General features: G+C 46.6%; 2 protein-coding genes across 5 annotated transcripts in view; one reads left to right on the top strand and one right to left on the bottom strand.

The window, feature by feature from the left end:
• The first annotated feature begins 2,726 nt into the window (after positions 1-2,726).
• On the top strand, positions 2,727-20,996 carry RMC1 (regulator of MON1-CCZ1). Of its 3 annotated transcripts, XM_057698112.1 has the most exons (20): positions 2,727-2,980; positions 3,668-3,744; positions 5,925-6,009; positions 6,911-6,967; positions 8,125-8,211; positions 11,345-11,485; positions 11,799-11,902; positions 13,145-13,234; positions 13,326-13,431; positions 14,168-14,279; positions 15,371-15,415; positions 15,664-15,717; positions 16,385-16,513; positions 17,011-17,117; positions 18,419-18,538; positions 18,842-18,919; positions 19,217-19,321; positions 19,412-19,480; positions 19,568-19,793; positions 20,833-20,996. In XM_057698112.1, the coding sequence occupies exons 1-20, from the start codon at positions 2,879-2,881 to the stop codon at positions 20,910-20,912; spliced, it is 1,974 nt and encodes a 657-aa protein (XP_057554095.1). In that variant the 5' UTR covers positions 2,727-2,878; the 3' UTR covers positions 20,913-20,996. The 3 variants fall into 3 exon arrangements, with proteins under 3 accessions (XP_057554095.1, XP_057554096.1, XP_057554097.1); XM_057698113.1 differs by lacking the exon at positions 6,911-6,967 and having other exon boundaries at positions 2,730-2,980; XM_057698114.1 differs by lacking the exon at positions 19,412-19,480 and having other exon boundaries at positions 2,730-2,980.
• The window catches only part of NPC1 (NPC intracellular cholesterol transporter 1), a 46,720-nt gene continuing 45,380 nt past the window's right edge, over positions 20,695-22,034 (bottom strand). For both annotated transcript variants that reach the window (XM_057698111.1, XM_057698110.1), the window contains exon 25: positions 20,695-21,495. In XM_057698111.1, the coding sequence (XP_057554094.1) occupies positions 21,413-21,495 (83 nt within the window). In that variant the 3' untranslated portion in view covers positions 20,695-21,412. The remainder of the gene's footprint in view (positions 21,496-22,034) is intronic.

Here is a 22,034-nt window from a genome sequence, read left to right as displayed (position 1 = left end):
TGCAGAATAAGAAATGAGAGGGCTCTACATAGAACATCTGCAAGAACAATGTGGACTCCATTCACAAATGTCCATTTAACAAAAACCTGGAAGAGCTGGAAGATATGACAGACACATAGTCTCTTCTATCAAGGAAAACAACAAAAAGACCAAAACTCCAGAAAAACAAAAACTGTATAACAAAGTCAGCTCTTAACTGAAGCAAACAAAAATATGCCATGATTTTTCAGCAAATGGTGGAGAATTTTGACCTTGATATTTAGGACATTCTTTATTAAGTGGTCAAGTTTAGTGACCAAAGATTACATTTACTTTTCTATAGACTCAATCTTTCACATGGTTCTACAGTGAATATTCATAATATTATTTAAAATAATCATACTATTTTGAACACTATTTATTTTCAAAATTTAGAAATAATCCATAGACAAGGCACTGAATGTATGTTTGTAGAGCCTCTTCAATCTCCAAACTTTTCTCATTCCGAATTGATGGCCTATTGGTGTTAGGGCATGGGGATGGTGAGAGAGGGGGAAGTGACCAGGACGACTCTAGCTTCTTGGTTTGTACATCCGGATGGGTGGGGGTGCTGTTACCAAGGCTGTTACCCCAAAATCACACCCCTGCCCCTCCCTCGAATAGAAACCAATTACTCTTACCTAAGTTTCAGGAGAAAGCTGCAAAGACAGAAGAACAAGAACTGGTTAGAACCAACTAGGTCCAAGATGGCGGAAGATGTGACTTCCTGTGGTCCTTGAGTCTCATTACACGCTCACTGTAATACATTAGCTAAATGACACGCCCACCAGCACCAAGCTGACAATTGCTGTAACAACAACCAGACAAGCCCATACAAGGACTGAAAAGGAGAGTTGCCTCAGGTCTAAATCACACCCGTTCTCGAATAACTCATGAACAGTCCTCCGGCTCTTTCCAATTCCCTCCCTTTTACCGCAACCCTTATGTATTTTTGATGTCTCTGCCTGAATTGCGTTAAGTTGATTTGCAAACTAGGTTTTCACTTCATTCTTTGGTCATTGAACAATGCTTGTGCTGCTCCAGTCTTAGCATGGTTTCACTATTGGCTGCATGAATCTGATTGGAAAATGAACCTCTTCCGTGGTCAAGACAATGGGTCTGACCCAGGCTAAGACCCCGGAGTGGGTCCAGTCAACCAATTTGGTAACAGTGCCATTTTACTGGGATAGGGGACCCTTGGAGAACGCCCTGGTGGGGGGTGATCAGGAGTTTTATTTTAGAGATGTTGATTTCCAGGTGCTTTGAGACATCTAAGTGGAGATGAAAAGTAGGCCACTGATGTAGGGGCTGAGAGACTGTGCGCCCTCCTCTCACGGATCTCACAGTACAACAGGAAGAGATTATAATCAAATAATTACAAAAATAAACATCAACAAAGTTTCACGAGAGTGAGAGAGCATTTAGGAGGCACTGAATGCTTCTGGGAAATACAAACAATGACTGAAAAATCTTCACAAACATAGTGCCATGGAGGTCTCTGGGGACCCTGATGCAAGCGTTTTGTTCAGATTGATGGAGCAGCATCTGAAAAACTCAGGAAATATGCATCAGATACTATTATCTGGGCACTTCAGAGAGGAGCTACATCAGGGGATATGAGGGAGGGAGTCTATCCCAGGAAGGCTCAGTAGGGTCCTGCTCCGAAACATCTTCAGCGCTCTCCCTAGCTGATTCCCAGCAGCCTCTGTCAAAGCGAACCACACCTGCTTCCTGAAACAGTCTCCTCCCTCAGCTCCAGAGACAACCCTCTCCCTGGTGTTCTGCCTACTTCTCTGGCAGGCTCTGCTTGTCCTCCTTTACCGATTCCTGGCCCTGGCCTCTAAAGGCTGGTTGTGTGCATGTTTTCTTTTATGTCCCTGTCTCAGGTGTCCCACCCAATTCTATGGCTTCAAATACCATCCATATTCCAGTAACTCCCAATTTCGATCTCCAGTTTTATCACTCTTCTGATGAGCTTCAGACCTGTACCTCCATCTGTCAAGCTGCCATTTCTCTTTGGATTCACAAGTCCAAAACCCAACTCTTGCTCTTCTCCACTTCCCTGCCAAACTTCTCAAGCTTCTATACCTTGGAGAATGGTGCCCAAATCCATCTGGTTGAGAATGGACACGCAGGGCGTCATCCGTGATCCTCGCTTCTTCCGTCGCATCTCTCTCTTCTATCTCTTGAATGAGGAGCTTCCCCCACCTACCCACCCCCCTCCCCCCAACTATCAAAGCCATCAAAAGAGGCTTGTAGACCTGCAAGCTAAACTAGGCTTCCCTGCTACAAGCTCACAGGATCCAGGTCCTGACCACAGCACTGTTTTCCCTTATTAAGCTCCCAGAGGCAGGCTCAAGACGCATCCCCGAGAGAAACGATGAGCTTTCCCTAGACCCGGGGACAGCCCTGCCCCACGCGAGCACGCGGCCCTAAGCAAGCCTCCCAGAACCGAGTGGGAGCCAGGCCCCGAACACGCCAACGAAGGTGTGGCTGGGATCCGCGGCGCAGACGCCCTCCCTCGGCACCCAACGGGCTTCCGGGTCCGCCCTCCGCCCTCCGCCCTCCGCCCTCCGCCCTGGGACCCCGCCCTCCAGGAAAGGGGAGGAGCCTCTCGAGGAGAGAGGGGCGTGGTCTCGGCCGGTGTGGGGTGGGGCAGCCAGGGGGTTGGCGCCGCGAGTCACGTGCCGGAGGGCTGGGGGCGTGGCACCAGGAAGCGGCCTCAGCGCCCGCGAGATCGTGGCCGTCGCCGCCGCCGCGGTCGCCGCCCCACGGCCGGACACCCCGCGCCCGGCGCCGCTCGCCCGGCTCCACGCTGGCGGCCGCCCCCGGGCCCACCGCCGCCGCGGCGGCGCCCGCCATGGGCGAGGAGGACTACTACCTGGAGCTGTGCGAGCGGCCGGTGCACTTCGAGAAGGCGAACCCGGTCAACTGCGTCTTCTTCGATGAGGCCAACAAGCAGGTCCGGACAGGCCCGCGCCCTCCTCCCCCGCGCCGCCCGGTGGCCCCGGGCGGCCCGCGCGCCAGGGCCGGGAGCCCGGGGACCAGGCCCGGGGCCTCCCCTGCCTTGCGGGCGCGGGACCGGCGTCAGCCCCTTCCTGTGGGGCGGCCGAGGCTTCCCTCCCCCACCACCCCCGGGTGACCGCGGGGCGGACCCCAGCCCCCGCGCCCACCCTGCGCCCCTCGGCCGGGGTGCTCGGCTGGTAGCACTCCCGTGTTTCCCCGGCGCCTCTTGTTGTCTGTGTTTGTCATCAGTTCCCCTTGCAGTCAAGGATTTAGACGTTGAGGTTTTCATTTTTCTCGGAATTCTGTCAGGGGGTGGGGTGGGGGGACAGCGGGCGGAGGAGCAGGGTGTGTGTAAGTGCATCAGCGGCGCCTTTGCTGAAACGGATTAACACCTGGAGCCCCCGGGACGCGACTTGGTCTCGCACGGCGGGCAGCGCTCGGAATGGGAGCCTTGTTTGTTCCCTGATCTCTTGTTGCTTAAGATTCGTGTGGACACCAAGCATCTGCAGTTTGCCGTGTGTCACCTTAGTTTAGCTGACCCAACAGTGGAGTGCAGCAGAAATCATCACTGCGGGTTGGTGTACGTGTCCAGAGCCTTTCAAAGTTCAGGCCGGTAGAAAACGTTGCTGCTTTTCCCTCTCAGGTGTTTGCTGTTCGATCTGGTGGAGCTACTGGCGTGGTAGTTAAAGGCCCAGAGGACAGGAATCCCATCTCATTTAGGTAATTATTGTATTGACGTTTCCAGGATATTTCAACATGTAAACAAGTGTTTTTCTGTTCTTCACTCAAAAGATTGTTTTAAGTTTTTTCCTTTGTCTCCCCTAAGAGGTCTGAACTGTGTGAGTGTGTGTGTGTGGACAGGGATACATCCCTGTCTTGTCAGAAGGGAAGCAGACACCTGCTGTGACGTCTTGGTGGCACATCCTAGTACTTCTTGTCAGTGTGAGTGTGTGGAGTCCTTCCCTGTTGTTTCGGCCTCCACGTGCTGCAGGGTAGGGCACCTACTTCCTGACACTTGAACTTAGCCGGTTGGGGCATTGATGTGCCTGTTTCCGGTTTTTTGAGAGGAGGACCTTCATTTCCTCTTTTGACCCGGGGTCTTTCCAGAGCGTTTGGGAGGTGGAGATCCCTGGGTCAGTGTTTCCTATGTAATAACGTGTATTAAAATCTCAGCTTCCACTATGCTCAGGGGGAATGGGTGTCCTGGTTTATACAGGTTGAACCAGTGTCAATATAAGTAGCAGCCACTTTCACTTTCAGAAATAACTCAATTTGGATGATAAACTATCTGGTCACCTTAACTCTTGTGATTACAGAAGGGGAAAGTACAATGTAGGCCTTCAGTTCAGTGGTGACTTTAAAAACATTTCATAGTTAGCTTTTGTAAACAGAAAACAGTTTTTGAAGCAGAAAATGAATCAGCTTCTTTCTTTCGTCATCTGTTTGGAAAACACTGATTGCAACGCCTGTGCTGGGCACCAGGTGTGTGAAAACTTTGAGTTAGTCTGGCCCCCTGTTGGAAAACTCATACATTTAGTGTGGGAGGCAGGTGAGTGGGTGCTTACTGTTTACTGTGGTAGGTGCTGTAATAGTGCTCTGTTCAGAATGCGGCCACAGAGAAGAGATGGACATTTGTCTTGGGATGGGCTGGGGAAGACCACTGCCCGGGAAGGGGAAGGCCTCAGAAAGGAGCAAGGCTTGAAAGGGAGGATTCTAGGTGGAGAAGAGAAGAGGCTTCTGAATGGAGAGAAGAAGGCAAGCAGGCGCCGTGCTGAGGGGACTCTGAATCTGTGGGACTGAAGATGAGGTGTGGCCACTAGCAGCAATCAGCGTGAACCTTCCGTATTCTGCTGTGGATTTCGGGGTTTATCTCGTTACTGAAGATGAAGCTGGAATGTGCTATGATGAGATTGGTGTTCAGAAAGGGCGCCCTTTTCCAGCATTGAAGCTTGATCAGTTGCAAGCCTGTCAGAATCAGAGATCCCATTAAGAGACAGTTGCTATAATCTGAGCAGGTAGAGTGAAGACCAGCCTGAAGGCAGTGTAGACCAGCACCCAGTAGGCACTCAAGGGTTGCTTAGGAAGGTCTGGGGTAAGATTCAGTGGTTGTTTGGGTGGGGAAGTGAGGGTGAAGCCATGATGGTCCAGATTGAGGGGCTCGGGAAGGCTTGGGGGGGGATACTAAATTTACCCTCTTTTAAAAACATCGTATTTGCTCTTAATAGCTTTATTGTGGTCTAATTATTATTAACTGCATATATTTGACATGCAGTTGATGAGTTTTGACACGTGTACCCATGGAACCATCCCCATAGGACAGTGGACGTCCCCTTTCCTCCGAGAGTTTCCTCAGTGGTCTGTCCCTTGGCTTCTCCTGTAACATCCGTTTGGGGTGGTTGTGAGACCGAAGTGGAGCCATTCTAGGCGGTGCAGCCTGTTGGGTACTGGGTGGGAAAGAGTAGACTCCTCTTTCGAAAGCGCTACTGTACTTCAGTCAAAAATAAGTAAGTAAATAAATATTTCACAGCTGCCAGCATCTGAAGGAAAGAAAGGAAGGAAGGAAGAAAAAGCGCTGTTATGATGGACAGAGAAGGCAGCAATGTGTGGAGAAGCTTACTCTGTGGGTCTAGATTTAGTTACATATGAAGGGAGGCTCAGGTGAAAGTGCAGTGTTCCCAGTGCCTCAATCACTTGTTACCTGCAATTCTGTTGATTTCTCCTGCCACCTGTTGCCAGTCGGACTTTGAAAAGCAGTTCTACTGATAGCTTCAGAAACATGCTTTTAATTTTAAACTAAGATTTGCTGCTTCCTGAGTATTGGCTTTTTTCTTCTCACAAAGTGATAGACACTAGAATGCAGTTTTGAAGTGTAACTCATAACCTGCTCTTTCTTCTTAAAGAATGGAGGACAAAGGAGAAGTGAAGTGCATTAAGTTTTCCTTGGAAAATAAGATACTGGCTGTTCAGAGGACCTCAAAGACCGTGGTAAGACATACCTTTAAATATAGTATGAAGAAAGGGACATTAGAAGTACATTTGGAAAAGAATGAATTGCAAAATTCCAGTGTTAAAGGAACTATTTATTATTTTAATATCATGGAAGCTGTAGTGCTGCATTATATTTGAGCATTTGGATTCTTGAAGATGAGAAAGACATTTAAGTGGATAAATATTTACGGCCTTAGTTTGTCATTTTTGACTCAAGTACTTTTTCTAAGTAATTTAGAACCTCAGGCATCTTTTGTATTGGTTGATAAGTAGAACCATAGGTTATGCGAAGCATATTTTTGGTGACTTTGTGAGTTAGGTTTACCCAAGTACCTCCATTTATTCACACTTGATCTTAGTCAAAAGGCCGAGCAGCAGTTCCACTTATTCACTTCTCTCATCTTTGAATCCTCAACCTAATAGCAGATATTCAAAGCTGGAGCTGGAGCAGTCTTTGGCATTTTAGTCTTCATAAGTATTCACCATCGCCATTTGTAAAGTAGAAAAAAAGCTCTTGGGAAAGAGGCAGAATCCTGTTTCCTTCCGTCAGTATTAATTACTAAAATTTTTGGAAAGCCTCTAGTAAAATACAGCAATCCATTTCTCTGAAATCAGCCATTTGAGGAATGAATTCTCAAAATCAGTAAACCCTAACAATATTTGGATTAACTCATTTAAAAAAATTGAATTGTCAACCTGCTGCTATTAAGGGGGCAGATTGTCCAGCTAGGTCTTTTTATTTTTCCTGTCTTTGGATTTTGTCAGTTTTTTTTTCTGATCACTTTTTAAATTTATTTATCTTTTTCTCTTGTCTCATTGTATACCAGAGTAGGTCAGCAGTATACTGCCCAATCCACATTTCTCCTCGTGTGTGTGTTTTTGGGTTTTTTTTTTCCAGGATTTTTCTAACTTTATCCCGGATAGTTCTCAGCTGGAGTACACTCAGGAGTGCAAGGTATGGGCCCCATCCTTTCCCTTTACCTCCGGGGGAAGAGGCGCAGGGTGGCATGGTGACTGAGAGTACGGACTTGGAAACAGATTATGGTTGAGCACTGCGATCTGCCTTAACGTTGGTTCTGACTTTGGACACTTCTTAAAGCTTTTAAAGCCTGTTTCTTCATCTGTAAGATGGAGCTGGAAGGATTAAATGGATGAGGGATGCTGAACACTGAGCCAGGTCAGCACTTGGTGTCTTCCAGTCATGCCCGCCCTTCTCCGCTGGGTGTCATATCTGGGTCAGACCCTGGATTCCCTTCATAGCAGCCTCTTTGGAAGTTTTCAGAAAAGGGATTCTTTTTCTGTTTTTCCTGACGATGTTTTATTTTCTCAACTGTGCTCTTCCTGTCCTTCCTTTTCCCTCCTCCCTCCCTTCCTTCCCTCAGTGGAGAGTCTAATCCATTTTAATTAGATTTGCTGTGTATGATGAACTAGGCTAGAGGGGGCTCAGCTCAGAGGGCATCATGGCACCTGGGAAACCAGAAGCTGCAGGTGGATGGGGTATAGCTTTTTGCATCTTTGTGATGGTTTTGCTGATTGGGGATCCACGTGGGTTCCTCAGCAAGGAGGGGCCCGTCTGCAAACACCTGAGCCCGTGGCAGACCTTCAGGTCCTCTGTGTGCAGCAGAGCCCTGGTCCTGGCCCAGCTGCCCTCAGGCTCCCAGCACTGCTCTTCACCACGTGACTCAGGGCAGGGCTCAAGGCCTCCAGGCCCATTTGGGGCAACAGCCACAGAGAATCTTTAGACCTTTATACTTTCATAATGCCAGTTTTTATGATGTGTTTGACTCAGCTGTCAGCTGTCCTTTGATTCCTAAAGGAGAGGTTGGTATCTGAGAGTGCTGGGCAGTTACCTTTCTGCAGAACTCAGGCCTTTCCCTCTCTCCTGTTGATGAAGGAGGACTTCAGATTCAGGTGCTTCAGTGAGGCGTGATAGGTGGAAATCTGAGAATGCTATATTTAAAAGAAAGTTTGATTTGTTCATAAGGAATCAAATCTGAGTAACTTTTATTAAAGAACAATACAAGCAACAAGGTATTTTAAGCTTTTGAAGAGAACTATACATACTTTTTTTTTTTATTAATTAAAAAAAAATCTTTCTACAATTCTTTTCAGACCAAGAACGCCAGCATACTAGGGTTCTGCTGGACCAGCTCTACTGAAATTGCCTTCATCACAGATCAAGGAATCGAATTTTACCAGGTACTGTATTTATCACTTGCACGTGCTAGAGAAAGGTCTGTGATCATGTTTTGGCTGCCTTTTGAATTTAGCGCTGGATAGATATTTGGAGATTCCAGAGCTTTAGTCTCTCGCTTGGGTTTTTATTCTTTCTTTCTCATTACAAGTAATATGTTTTTTGTAAAACATTCAAACGTTACCAAGATATATGGAAGGTAAAAGTCCCCCATAATCCCTAGGAGTAGCATCGTGAACAGTTTGATGCATGTTCCTCCATTTCCTTCCTACACACGTAGCAACACTTGTTTATTTTACAGAAATGGTTATATTGCATAAACTTTTGTGGCTGGCTTTTTTTTTTTTTTTTTTTTGGCGCATAGCGGTAAGTCTTAAACATCTTTCCATATTTTGTTGTGGCTGGTACTCTGCTGTGTGGACCTGCTACAGTTCAGCCGATTCCTGTTGATGAACTTCATGCTTGTTTCCATTTTTAGTGATTACAAACAATCTACAGAGATTTCAAGCAGTGAACTGGCTTGCAAACATTGCTTTATGTTCTTAGGTGAGGCAATTCTTGGAAAGGAAATTATAGCCTAGGTACAAACATCTAGAAAGCTGAACTGTATTGCTAAGTTTCTTCTAGAAGTTGCATTCTCACTAGCAATGTAGGCATCTCCATTTTCCACACCTTTAGCAGAACTGGATATTGTAAGTCTGTAAACAGTGGCCAGTCTGAGAGGTGGAAAGCCGTTTTAATTTGCATGTTCCATTACGAGGGAGGTAAGCATCTTCTGTGTATTGTTCGTTTGTGTTTCTTCTTTTGTGAACTGCCTCTTCATCTTAAAGAGAACTTTTTTTAATTGTGATAAGAAGCACATAACATGAAATTTACAATCTTAACCATTTTTTAAGTGTACAATTCATTAGCACTAAGTATATTCACATTGTAGTGAAACAGCTCTCCAGGACTTTTCATCTTGTAAAACTAAACTCTGTACGTATTAAACAACAACTTCCTCATTTCCCCTTTCCCAGACCATGGTAACCACTGTTTTCCTTTCTTTTTCTATGAATTTGTCTGCTTTAAGGGCCTCTACCTCATATAAGTGGAATCACACGTTTGTCTTTTTCTGACTATTTTATCTCGCTTAGCATAATGTCCTCAAGGTTTATCCATGTATACCATGCATCAGAATCTCCTTCCTTTTTAAGGCTGAATGATATTCCATCATTATACATACACCACATTTTGTTTATCCACTCGTCCACGGATGGACACTTGGATTGCTTCCATTTTCTGGCTGTTGTGAATGGTGCTGCTATAAACACGAGTGTATAAGTATCTCTTTGCGAACCTGCTTTCAGTTCTTTTGGGTGTATACTCCCAAAATGGGACTGCTGGATCACATGGTAATTCTGTTTTTAATTTTTTAGGCATTGCCATATGGTTTCCATACTTTTCCAGTGGCAGTTATGCCATTTTACATTCCCACCGGCAGAGCACAGGGTTCCGGTTTCTCCACATCACCACCCACACTAGTTGTTTTCTGTTTTATGGATATCAGTCATCCTCCTGGTTGTGAGATGATATCTCATTGTGATTGATTTGCATTTCTCTGATTAATGCTGTTGAACACCTTTTCATGGCTTGTTGGCCATTTGTATGTGCTCTAGACATTGTCTATTCAAGTCCTTTGTCCTTTTTTAAATTGAGTTATTTTCTTTTTGTTGAGTTGTAGGAGTTCTTCGTATATTCTGCATATTAACCCTTTATCAGATAGATGATTTGCAGATGTTTTCTCCTGTTCCATAGGTTGCCTTTTCACTCTGTTGATTACTTTGCACCTTCCTTTTTATCTTTTAATATGTTCCAGCAGCATGACCTATTGAGGTGCTTCTGAGGTCTCTAAGTGGAGCCAGTGCAGAGAGTGTCGGGATTCTTTCAAGTGGTTAACTTTGTTGCCCTAATGAAAGCAGTGTAATGTAGAATGTATGGAGGAGATACACCCGTGTAACACAGTGTGTGACGTGAATGCCGTGGTGCTTTGCTGTAGGGCTGTAATCAGAACCTTAGTGACTGGCAGAAAAGAAGAAAAACTACACAAATCTCATACACACAGAAATAGGAGTTTGTACCTCTGACAGCAAGGAAAGGATTGCTTGCTTTACAGAAGGGTTCCCTGGGGCAATCATTTAAAAGTATAGCTCTCTGTTCTCAGTAGTAGGAAAGTGTATATTCAGGTCATCTGGATGGTTTTCAGATCTTCAAGAAATAAGTTAGAAAGTGGACTCTAGCACACTTTTATTTTATTACACCTGGATTATCAAGAAACCCACACCCCTGACCCTGACTTCCAAGTCAGTTCTTCAGGGCAGTGTTCTGGGAGCAGTAACATTGTGGGGCTCTATTCAGCGTTCCTTGATGTGAAGATTTAGAGTATATTGTAAGTGCGCCTTGATTATAAAATACTAGGTTTGCATGTGGAGTCGCATGAACACATCTGTCAGAAGAAGGGAGTCCCTCCCACCCTCAGATCGAGATGGAGAGCAGGCGGAAGGCAGCTGCTGCAGGCTGGCCGCTGGCTGATTTGGTGCACGTGGCTCTGGGGGCGTGGGTTTGTTTTGACCATTTCCGTGACAAGCGGGGATGCTGCTGCTCCCGGCTCTTTGGTGGCTGGTGCCCGGGAGTGTGGAGGCTCAGCCAGCCCTGCAGTGAAGTGGGCTGCCTAGGCCATCGCAGTTTCCCTCGCCTCTTGGAGCCTTATTTTCTCCCCTCAAATCAGCCTAATGATGCCCAGCTCTTGGGGTCATGGAGAGAGTAAATGAGCTAAGATTTGGAAGCTCTAAGCACAGGGCTGGATAAATGGTAGCTGTAATAAATAAAAATATTTTTTTCTATTTAACTTACTCGGTTTTTTCTTCTGCTTTTTATTGTTTTCTTCATTTACTGTATCAGTCTTCAAACATTTTGCTGGGTTTTTTATTTATTTTTTGGCCACACCACGTTGTGGCATGTGGAATCTTAGTTCCCTGACCAGGGGTTGAACTCGTGCTCCTTGCAGTGGAAGCACAGAGTCTTAACCACTGGACCACCAGGGAATTCCCCATTTTGCTGTTTTTAAATGAAGGTTCTGTTTCTTGAACTTTGCGTCAGGTATTACCAGAGAAACGGAATCTGAAACTCCTAAAGAGCCAGAACATCAATGTGAACTGGTACATGTACTGTCCCGAGAGCGCTGTGATTCTCCTGTCCACCACGGTGCTTGGAAATGTGCTGCAGCCTTTCTATTTCCGGGTAAGAGTCAGCTTCCCTTTAAAAAAGTTCCGTTTTCTTCCCCTCCTGTCTTGTTCCTCTAACATCCTAACTGATCCAGTAACTTCAAAGGGGCAAGTTCCTCCAACAAGCGCCTCGCCATTTCCAACCACTAGAGGGCACCCCATCCCATCCCATCACTGCCAAGAATGAGTCCTGGGGACAGGCCCCTGGGACCCTGGAAAGGATGGAAAGATATAGTGCATGTTTATCCTCAGTGATTTGACGTGGGGAGTGCTAAAACATCGAATGGGTTTAACAGGCTTTTGCTAAAACTTTTTTCTCCTCCAAACAGGCTGGCACTATGTCGAAGCTGCCCAAGTTTGAGATTGAATTACCAGCTGCACCTAAGTCAACTAAACTGAGCCTCTCAGAGAGAGACATTGCCATGGCAACGATGTATGTCTGTCCTTTGAGAGAATTCCTTCTCATAATTGCTTTCAGGGATATCATGATAGAAGAAGCATGTTGTAAGCACTCCAAGGCTACCCTGGCTCTCGGAACACACAATAAGGACTCTGCCTTCCTTGCTCTGTACACAGATCTTAGGAATGTAGAAAGCCCACCATCTTCTTGACATTCTTTTTTTATTTTATTGACTTTATGATCTTAGGGAAGTTTTTTTCACCATTCTAGTCTGATAAAATGAGAACACTGAACCAACTTATTTCTTAGATTTCTTAGTTTTAGAAATTGTTTTTCAGTCTGAGTTGAAGCTTATCAAAGATTATTTTTTAGCTAAAATATATATGTTCTAAAGAAAAGCATATTTTACATTTTTGATCTAACAAATGTAGATCTGAATTTCTTATGTAGGAAGGTATATTTTCATTTGGGAATGCAGATATCTCAAATTTTAAAACTTGATTATGAAATTGTCAAGCACAAACATAAAAACTGGTACAAAGACTCTCCTATGTATCTGTATTCAACAAACATCAGCAATTTGCTCCTAAATTATTTCTGACTCTTCTGTGGCCTGAAACAGTGGTTTCCAAACAGTAAAAAGTTTTAGCACTTAGAATGCTTTTTTTTTTTTAAAGAAACCTGAGGCACCCTGGTTTAGAAAAAGATAAAGTGAGAACAGTCCTTGCAAAAGGGGAGACTCTTCCTCCGGTCTCCTCCTTTCCCTGAGGCAGCCCCCGCACAGTGTGAACTCCTGGAGTGAAAACATACATGCAGGAACTGGTCACAGCAACATTTATCAGCTGAGGCTTTAAAATGAAGAGTGATTATATTCTCCTATGATTAAGGAATGTACTTATTATATAAAACTGGGAAATTACAGAAAATTAAACAGAAAATGGACTTAGCATATTACTTAAGGACAGCTATTGACAACAGGTATTTCTTTCCAGTAGTTTTGGATGTTCTACATAAGTCATTCGGTAGAAGTTTGTTTTTCTTTTGAAATATTGTGATCAAGCTATATTTAGTTTTGCATCCCCCCTTTTCACTTGACTTTAGGCTTTTTTTTTTTAAGCTAACTCCACTGTCTTTGTAAATATTTCTGTTGGCTGCAAAATATCCCATTAAGTGAATATCTCGTAATTTACTCAACTATGGCCTTATGACTCCACAAGTAGGATGGAGGGATGCCAAATGGCCAGCATGACTTACGTCTCTTTGTTCTCTGATTAGATATGGACAGCTATACATTCTCTTCCTGAGGCATCATTCCCGGACCTCCAATAGTACCGGAGCGGAGGTAGTCCTATATCACCTACCACGGTATATTTCATGCTTTCTTCCCTCTTCTCCTATTTTAAAATATGAACTAAAGCTTGTCGATCTATTTTTTGACCTTTCTGTTGTCCTGCAGAGAAGGTGCCTGTAAAAAGATGCACATACTGAAGTTAAACCGGACAGGGAAGTTTGCCCTAAACGTGGTGGACAACCTGGTGGTCGTTCACCATCAGGACACAGAGGTATGAGTGTGTGGGGGCGTCCTGCTTAAAAGAGCTGTGAAAATGGACAGAACATTCTGAAAGACTAGAACGTGCTTTATACACCCACAGTTTCCAGGTGGAAGTGGGTTTGGATTTCTAGATGGTTTAGGAAAACCCTACCAGTTGGTTAGAGTAATTAAAAACTGTTTCAGAAAATAACACATGTGAGGAGATTGGACTTTGGAACAGTTATTTGGTCAAATCATCTAAGCTGGGGGTTCCCTGCCGAGCCACTGTGTTCTGTGAGCGCATGAGCCCTGTACTTCCTTGGTGAGTGTAGATGATGATAGTTTTGAGATTGTGTAGCCCCAGAGAAAGAATGAGAATGATCCTGCTTCTTTTACCCTGTCAGCTGGGTGTCTGGTGGGAGACAGGCCAGTTCCCTCCTTGCCTCCTGGAGATTGGTGACACCTATGTCGTTAACTAATAAAGATATTGCAAGTTAAAGTGAAAAAGATCTGCTTAAATCACTGGAACTCTTCAGAGACAGCGGGTCATAGATGCCAGGAACACTTGTGAGAGCCGATAGACATGTACAAGAGAGCTGGGATGTTCCAGCACATTCCTCCTCAAATAAGAACTAGGTGCAGGGGCGGAATGCAGACACGGGACTCCTTCAGCTGATCCGAAACAGCAGATGTGAGGTCACGAGAGGGACGGGTGAAGCCGCAGTTTGTCTGGGCTGATATCACAGTCTTGTCTTTCTCCCCCTCAGACGTCGGTGATATTTGATATCAAGCTGAGGGGGGAGTTCGATGGCACTATCACCCTCCATCACCCGGTGCTTCCAGCTCGATCCATTCAGCCCTATCAGATTCCCGCAGCAGGTAAGAGGGAATCTCCATGTGTGGATCGAAGGGGCAGCAGATAGAGGCCTTCCCAGATCTGTTCGCTTTTGCAAGGGGTGATTCTGTTTTTTTTGTTGTTGTTAAATGAAACTTCTGATTCTATAAGCTAAAATTGTGTTCTTGTGGAAAGCGTTTTATAAGAGGTGAATCTTTGAAGAAAACAGAATGATTCTCTTCTCTGAGCTTTAAAATGGAGAGTTGTGACGACGCGTTGAAGCTGAAAGATTTTTTCAGTGTTAAGACCTTGACACTTCTGTCGGCCTGCGCTGTTGCCCTGAGGTTAAATTTGGCTGCTTATTGCTGTTATTTTAACCTGGGATCACGTTTCCTTATCTTTCTCACATTCTGTGTCATAATTACAATAAGTACTGTGTTTTCCCTTGACTGAGGGTCACAGTAAGTGCTTAGGCTGTAGTTCTCAGGTTATTCTGAACCAGTCCTCTGACCTGAAGAGGTGGCAATAGGAAATCAGAGAAGAGACAGGGTCAGGATTTCAGAAAAGGAGGGAAATCATTTGGTTCCTTTTGCTTTTTCCCAGTGTAATCGGTTTCAAGGGAGAACTCAAATCGTATTCTTTTTTTTCAAGGCGATTGGAATTGAGAGTAGGCTGTCCGTGAGATTTTGGGGGGGGAGGGGCGGGGGGGTCTGCTTCCCAGATGAGATCTCTTTGCCTGGACCTACTCTGTGCAATGGAGAACTGAGCTCATTATTTAGATAATTAAACCAAAAAAACTGTTTGAAATAGTCTCAGTGAATTATCTGACTCTGAATCACCCAGGTGAATTTCTCAGTTCTTAATGTGCATGTGTGTAAAAAAGAAAAACAGCCCTGTGAATGGAGCTTTGACCTGCTTTCTTCCTGGGGAGACATCTTTGTGGATTGTTCTGACTTCTGCCTTCTTCCTCATAGGTGTTATCAGTGGGACGCGACAGTTCATGTCTTCCTTACTTAACTACAGTCGAGTGAACATTTACTGGAGGCTTTAGAAAGTGTTACCTTTACGTCCCAGTATTGGCAGCGCTTTCTGGTCGCGTCCTCAGCCCTTACAAGTGTGTCTTCTCTCTTTGTAGGTCCTGCTCCCGTGACCAGCCAGTCCCCCGTCCCGTGTAAACTCTGTATCCTTTCTGAAGGCCTTAGCCGGGCACGGGAGGCGAGCCGTCCCCTCTCCTTACCCTGGAGCCTAAGGGTGGTCCGAGTCCCCCTGGTCAGGCGTGCATAATGTCACGGGACATGGCCTTTCCTTCCCATCAAGGGCTGGGCACCTAGAGGGGCCTCAGCACACAGGGCGGGAGGATGCCCACTGGAGCCGGGTCTGCCTTTTGTCTTGGCCTCTTCCCGGTTCAGAGTTTCCTATGACACGTAGATTCTTCGTCCTGGATCGTCTTTCAGCCCGACATCATCATCAGCGCGAGCCAGGGTGGGTCGTGGCGGGCGCAGGGCTGCGTCCTGTTGGCGGGCGCAGGGGTGCGTCCTGTTGGCGGGCTGCGTCCTGTTGGCGGGCTGTGTCCTGTTGGCGGGCTGCGTCCTGTTGGCGGGCTGTGTCCTGTTGGCGGGCTGCGTTTGCTGACAGCCTCCTGCCCATCCGGCGGGGGGCCAGCTCGGCGCCAGCCCTGGGAGGGCTGAGAAAGGGGAGACTCACACCATTCCCAGTGCAGCGTTTGACTCCCTCCTGGAACCGCAGTTGAGAAGGGCTCTGCCGCGGCCTGGCGGGGCGGGTGCCGGGAGGCCCGGGGCGGGTGACGGGCTGAGTTCCGGAGTGCCTCTGGGAGCCTCAGGAGCTGCTTTTTGACTAATGAGCCGGAGCAGGAGAGAGCGGAGCCCAGGGCCGGAGTCAGAGCCCTGCTGACACCGTTCTGCCTTCAAGGTCAAAGGAGGTTAGGTGCGGGGAGGAGGTGCGAGGGTTACTCCGTGAGGAAGCAGCTGGCGCGCAGGTGGTCCGGCTGCCAGGCCCACTGCTGCCAGGCGCGTCCTGAGCCCCGCCGCCCGTGCTTGGCAGCATCTGCCCCGTGAACGTTGAGGGGACCCGGCTTCGGGGCTGTGGTCTGGTGTGTGTCCCACGATTAAGTGTGCCACCTCTCGTTCAGGTTACCTCTGGAACCTCCAAGTGAAACTTCAGCCCATCGTAAACCTCTTGCCAGATAAAGGAAGACTCATGGACTTCCTCCTCCAGAGAAAGGAATGCAAGATGGTCATCCTGTCAGTGTGCTCGCAGAGTAAGTGCGGGGGAGGGGCGGGGGTGTCCTCACCCATGTCTCCGTCTGATTCCTAACACGGCCTGTGCTGCCCCCGGGAGACAGGCCACGTTTTCATCTTGTCTGCAGCCTGTAGGCTCAGTGACGGGTGGATTACTTAACCCCCTGGAAAGGCTGCTTAGCATAAAAATGACTTGTCCCTACATTTCTTGAGTAGAAAAGACTAAATAAAGCAAACCTAAACATGGGCACACATGAGGGTAGAGGCTGCCGGCCCCAGCTGGAAAACCAGCTTTTCCAGAATCCAAGTCACTCCCTGCACTCACATCCCCTCTGAGCATCTCCTGACGCCCTCCGTAGCTATGCTAGCGACCGGCAAGGGCGGGTGCCTTTGGGCCCCTCGTCTTTATGCCGAATGCCCCGGCGACCCCGCAGATGAGTCACTTCTTTCATAGCGTGTTTAAGTTCTGAAGCTGACACAAGGTTGGCCGACCTGTATGAACCTTGACTTCTTCCAGTGCTGACAGAGTCAGACAGATCTACGCTGCCTGTGATAGCCACTGTTTTTGACAAACTCAACCAGGAGTATAAAAAGTACCTGGACGCCGAGCAGAGTTACACGATGGTAAGTTGTATGTGCACGTTGGGGGGCTCCTCCCCACCCCACCCCCAGGTGTATCTTCTATGTAATTCTAACGCAAGACTCTGATGGAAGGACACCACCGAGGTTTGCTGTGTGCCCGCGGGCAAGGTGGCCGTACAGGGAGCGTGAATTCAGAGTCCCCATGTCCCATGAGCTAGAGGCTGAAAGTCACTTTATGTCTTCACCTTCTTTTCTTGTTTTTAATCTGTTTGATCTTACTCGTAGCTAGGTCCTTGGTCTGCCTTTATTTTATGGATAAGAAAATCAGTCTCAGTTTGCACTATTTTCTATGTCTTTCTGCCGGTCCAGAGCCTAGACAGTAAATCAGAAATGTACTCATTTTGCCACATTTTTCCTTTCCTTTTAGGATGTGATAGCTGTAAAAATAAGATGTATCCTGGCATTCAGTCAAGGTCCCCTTAGGATTGTGATGATTCAGTGTTAGCGCTGTGCTTTTCCTGTAGTAGGCCCAAGTGTTGTGAAGGGCTGGAAAAATTAACATGGCGTATCAGGGTGTGCTGTACTGTTTCATATTCTATCTTCTGAAGCTAGAAGGAAGTTCAGGACAAGAAGAATGAATGACTCCACTTCAGCGAAGTGGAAGTGGTTTTAAACAGTAAGAAAAACCCCAGAACTCCCCTCCCCTTTAGCTACTCAAGGATGACAGGGTGGAGGCAGGCATGTGTGTCCCTGTCGTCTGTAACATTTGGGGAGCCTTGCTAACCATTTAAAAATCCATTGATCCTCATTACAAGAGGGGTTCACTCAGTGTAGGATCAGGGCTTCATAAAACAAAGATGCAGTAACCATTTCACTTTTATTAGATAACAAATGCTAGATGATCTGTGATTAATAAAATTAGGGTGTTATTTTAAGGTTAAAAAAAAGTCTCCCTGGCAGTCCAGTGGTTAAGACTCTGAGCTTCCACTGTAGGGGCGTGGGTTTGATCCCTGGTCGGGGAACTAAGATCCCTGCATGCCACGTGGTGCAGCCAAAAATTTAAAAAAAAAAAAAAAAAAAAGGTCTCGATAAAACTATGATATGACCTAGGCTTTTTAGTTCCATCCATGAACAGTGGTGTGTTTTCAAGATGACCAACCCTAACCTCCTGAACTCCTCCCTGGCCAGCACAGGAAAGAGTTTTGTCCAAGTAATGAAACAAGTGTCATCCTCTGCTCACATCTTAGGCTCACATAATCTAGGGAGTCAGTCTTTCTGGATTAACTGCAAACATGCCATTGCCTGGGAGACAGCTGAGGTCCCACCTGTGATGTGTTGTGCAGGCAGTGGAAGCGGGGCAGAGCCGGAGCGGCCCACTCCTCAGGAGGCCGGTGCGCACCCAGGCGGTGGTCGACCAGTCTGACATGTACACCCACGTCCTGTCGGTGTTCACGGAGAAGAAGGTAGGGGAGGCTTGCCTCCCTTCTGGACTGAAGATTCCCAAAACAAAGATCTCATTTGAAGGGAATTGAGGAAAATGAATAGAACTCAGGATTTGATTAAACAGGTCATCTTGGGTGAGGATCGAATGCTCATAGTTTGGCTTCTAATACTCGGGTCTGAACATGATCACTGACCGGGGCAGTTCTGGAGGGATTTGTGCAAAACCAGCCAAGGAGAACCCTAGAAGCAAGGGGGCAGATAAACAAGGGGTTCCAGGGAGCCACCTCTGCAACTCCGTTTCTAACCATCTTTTCCCTCTGCAGGAGACGCCTCATAAGTTCCTGATAGCTGTGCTCATGGAGTATATCCGCTCTCTGAACCAGTTCCAGATCACAGTACAGGTACCTTCAAGCCAGCATCTGTGGTCCTACGTTAGAGGGGCAGGGGATTATTAAAGTAAAAGCACTGTCAGTTTCTTAACTGAGACGACTCTCGTGCCCTAAGAGTCTGCATATCTGGCTCAGACTGAGTGACCCCCCCTTCACGGGACCCCGTGTTCTCAGGTGGAATGATCAGTGTCAGATCAGGTTGGGTTCTTTCACCCATCACTTAGAGCAGCTGCGGTCCTCGCACACTGAGCCTCTAGTCTGTTGTAGTGAGTGATGTGGAAACCGCCTCTCCTCCTGTCTCTGTCTCAGCATTACTTACACGAGCTTGTCATCAAGACGCTTGTCCAACACAATCTCTTCTACACGCTGCACCAGTTCCTGCAGTACCACGTCCTTAGCGACTCGAAGCCTTTGGTAAGTACCACCCAGTTTGCACTTTTTGTGACTTAAAATTTGACCTTCCAACATATTACAGTGAATCTAATCTGAAAGTGCGTCTTTCAGGCTTGTCTGCTGCTGTCCCTAGAAAGCTTTTATCCTCCTGCTCATCAGCTGTCTCTGGACATGTTGAAGGTAACCGATACAGCGGAGTTTTAAACCGCATGGAAGCTGTTCCTGTTGCTGGTACTGACCTGGATTTCTCTTTCCCCTTACTTCTAGCGACTTTCCACAGCAAATGATGAAATAGTAGAAGTTCTCCTTTCCAAACACCAAGTGTTAGCTGCCTTAAGGTTTATCCGGGGTATTGGTGGCCACGACAGCATTTCTGCACGAAAATTTTTAGATGCTGCAAAGCAGACTGAAGATCACATGCTTTTCTACACTATATTCCGGTTTTTTGAACAGCGAAACCAGCGTTTGCGAGGGAACCCTAGTTTCACACCAGGTAAGAGTACAGCTGCAGGGAAAAGGCCTGGGGCAACCATAGACTCAGAGTAGCAGGAGAGCACTGGCTGTTTGGGGGGAGGGGAGGGGAGTGTGCAGGGAGCGAAAAGCTTTTTTTGTTTGGAGAACCTTCTGGGTTACTTTTTTTTTTTTTTTTTAGTTACTTCATTGGCTGCATTGGGTCTTCGCTGCTATGCGGGCTTTCTCTAGTTGCAGAGTGGCAGCTAGTCTTCATTGCAGTGGCTTTTCTTGTTGCAGAGCATGGGCTGTAGGCACATGGGCTTCAGTAGTTGCGGCATGCAGGCTCAGTAGGTGTGGCACACAGGCTTAGTTGCTCCGTGGCATGTGGGATCCTCCTGGCCCAGGGCTCAAACCCGTGTCTCCTGCATTGGCAGGTGGATTCTCAACCACTGTGCCATCAGGGACGTCCCCCTGGGTTAGTTTTTAAAAGACAGAATTTTGTACCAGCCCGCATAATCCTGTTAGTTGTAGGGAGAGTGGGTTGAAGGAGCTGATGGAATGGGAGTGTTCTGCTCTACAATGGCGGTGGTGTATTGCGGTGGAGAGGCAGAGTAGTCTGGCCCCAGAATGGCCCTTTCTGAAGAATCAACAAGATGGGGAATGGCTGCAGAGGGTTATAAAGCCTGGGGCTTGTTAATGTTTCAGTTTTAGGCAGGAAGCACTGGCTAATTACTCTTCTCTCCAAAGTTATGAAATCTAAAGCACCCTCTTCCTTAGGATGGGGAGAAACCTGTAACTCTTTCAGGGCTTTCAGCATTGACTGATCACCCTGCTTCTCCACCATCTCTCAGCGCAGGGGGTGGTTTGCTGGGGGCCGTAAAGGTGCCCAACCAGTTCTGTAACGGCATGAGCTGGGTAAACAGAAAGGACAACTCAAAAGCTTAGGAAAACAAAGGATTTTATGAAAGGAAAATAAGTTAAAACTCAGTATCCACATCTAGGAGCTGCAGAGTGTCCATTCTCTTGTTTTCCTCCTTTTGTACTTGGCTAACGGATTAAATCTGTATTTTCCTTTACAGGAGAACACTGTGAAGAGCATGTTGCTTTCTTCAAACAAGTTTTTGGAGACCAAGCTCTAATGAGGCCTACAACATTCTGAGGTCACTTGCTAGTTTTTTTATATATATATAAAATGTGTACAAAGTTAATTTATTGCATTAATAAAGCTCTTTAAACTACAAAATGTTGTAATAAAGTATATCTATGACATCCTCAAATGTTACTAAAAATATGGTATAGAACTTGTGTAATGGCTTACTCCTAAAAAAGGAGGAACATTGCATTGATTGGCCTTTAGAAAGTGTCAGTGAGCAGATCGCAGCCTTCCTAGTGTCGCCTGCTGCTTGCCCGAGAACGAGGCTTCATTCCTGGAGAACCGGAAGGCGCTCCAGCGTCCTGGGGCTGCCTCCAGGTTCCGTGATACTGCTTCAAGTCAGTCTGCATTCCTGAGTTGAAAAGCGCTATGGCTGAAGCTGCTGCTGTTAAATAGCCTGATGTTTGCTCACATCCAGGGTTCAACCAAGCCTTGACAACGCAGCCGCTGTCCAGTGGTAAACCTACCGCCCTGCGGACACACAGTCTCCAGAGCCTGTGAGAGGGCTAGAAACTGAGGAGCTGTTCTCTCTCTGTACCTTTGTATCGCTCTTGAGTGGTCAAACTTCTGGCTTTATTTATCGATGGTCCTGTGAGGGATAAAAAGAATTAATTTCTGGATCATTTCTTTAGGAGAAAAGGAAGTAGTTTCTGCTGTTACAGAACTTCCTATCCCCCAGAGATGAAGAAAATGAGGGTTTTTTCCTTAATCACAGAGCTGTAAATTAAGCAAATTAGTACTGTTCTTTCAACCACACGTCATTTATAGCAGCTGAAGTGGCCACAGAAATAAAAAGATCCTAAGGAGAATTCCAAATTAGAGCCAGACAGCGAACGGAAATGAAAGCTGTCCCAGGGCACTGCCGGGCTGTGGCTGGACTCTTGGCCTCCACCTCGGCGGGGAGGAGCCCTGGGCCGGGACACACAGAAACACACTCCCAGGCTGATGACCTCAGGCCCCCGGGCTTCCAGTGAAGTCTGGAAAATCATGACACCCCCAGGATGGGAGTTCTTCTCTTAGAAGTCTTTTTACTCTGTTATTTATCAAAAGATCATCTGTACAAGTACAAAAGAATGTTTCAAGGTATCCTTTTCCTCTAGTATCATGCTTCCTCCCTCCTACTAGGTT

This window comes from Hippopotamus amphibius, chromosome 11 (genome assembly GCF_030028045.1).
Source record: "Hippopotamus amphibius kiboko isolate mHipAmp2 chromosome 11, mHipAmp2.hap2, whole genome shotgun sequence".
NCBI lineage: Eukaryota > Metazoa > Chordata > Mammalia > Artiodactyla > Hippopotamidae > Hippopotamus > Hippopotamus amphibius.
Note: the sequence above shows the minus strand (reverse complement) of the source record. Positions and strands in the feature narration are given on the sequence as shown.

Excerpts from the sequence above, each read along its gene's own strand:
- RMC1 (XM_057698112.1), top strand. The coding sequence starts at position 2,879 with ATGGGCGAGGAGGACTACTACCTGGAGCTGTGCGAGCGGCCGGTGCAC. Across the intron at positions 13,432-14,167 it reads TTCACCATCAGGACACAGAG|ACGTCGGTGATATTTGATAT; the intron begins GTATGAGTGTGT and ends TCTCCCCCTCAG. Across the intron at positions 19,794-20,832 it reads GAACCCTAGTTTCACACCAG|GAGAACACTGTGAAGAGCAT; the intron begins GTAAGAGTACAG and ends TTTCCTTTACAG.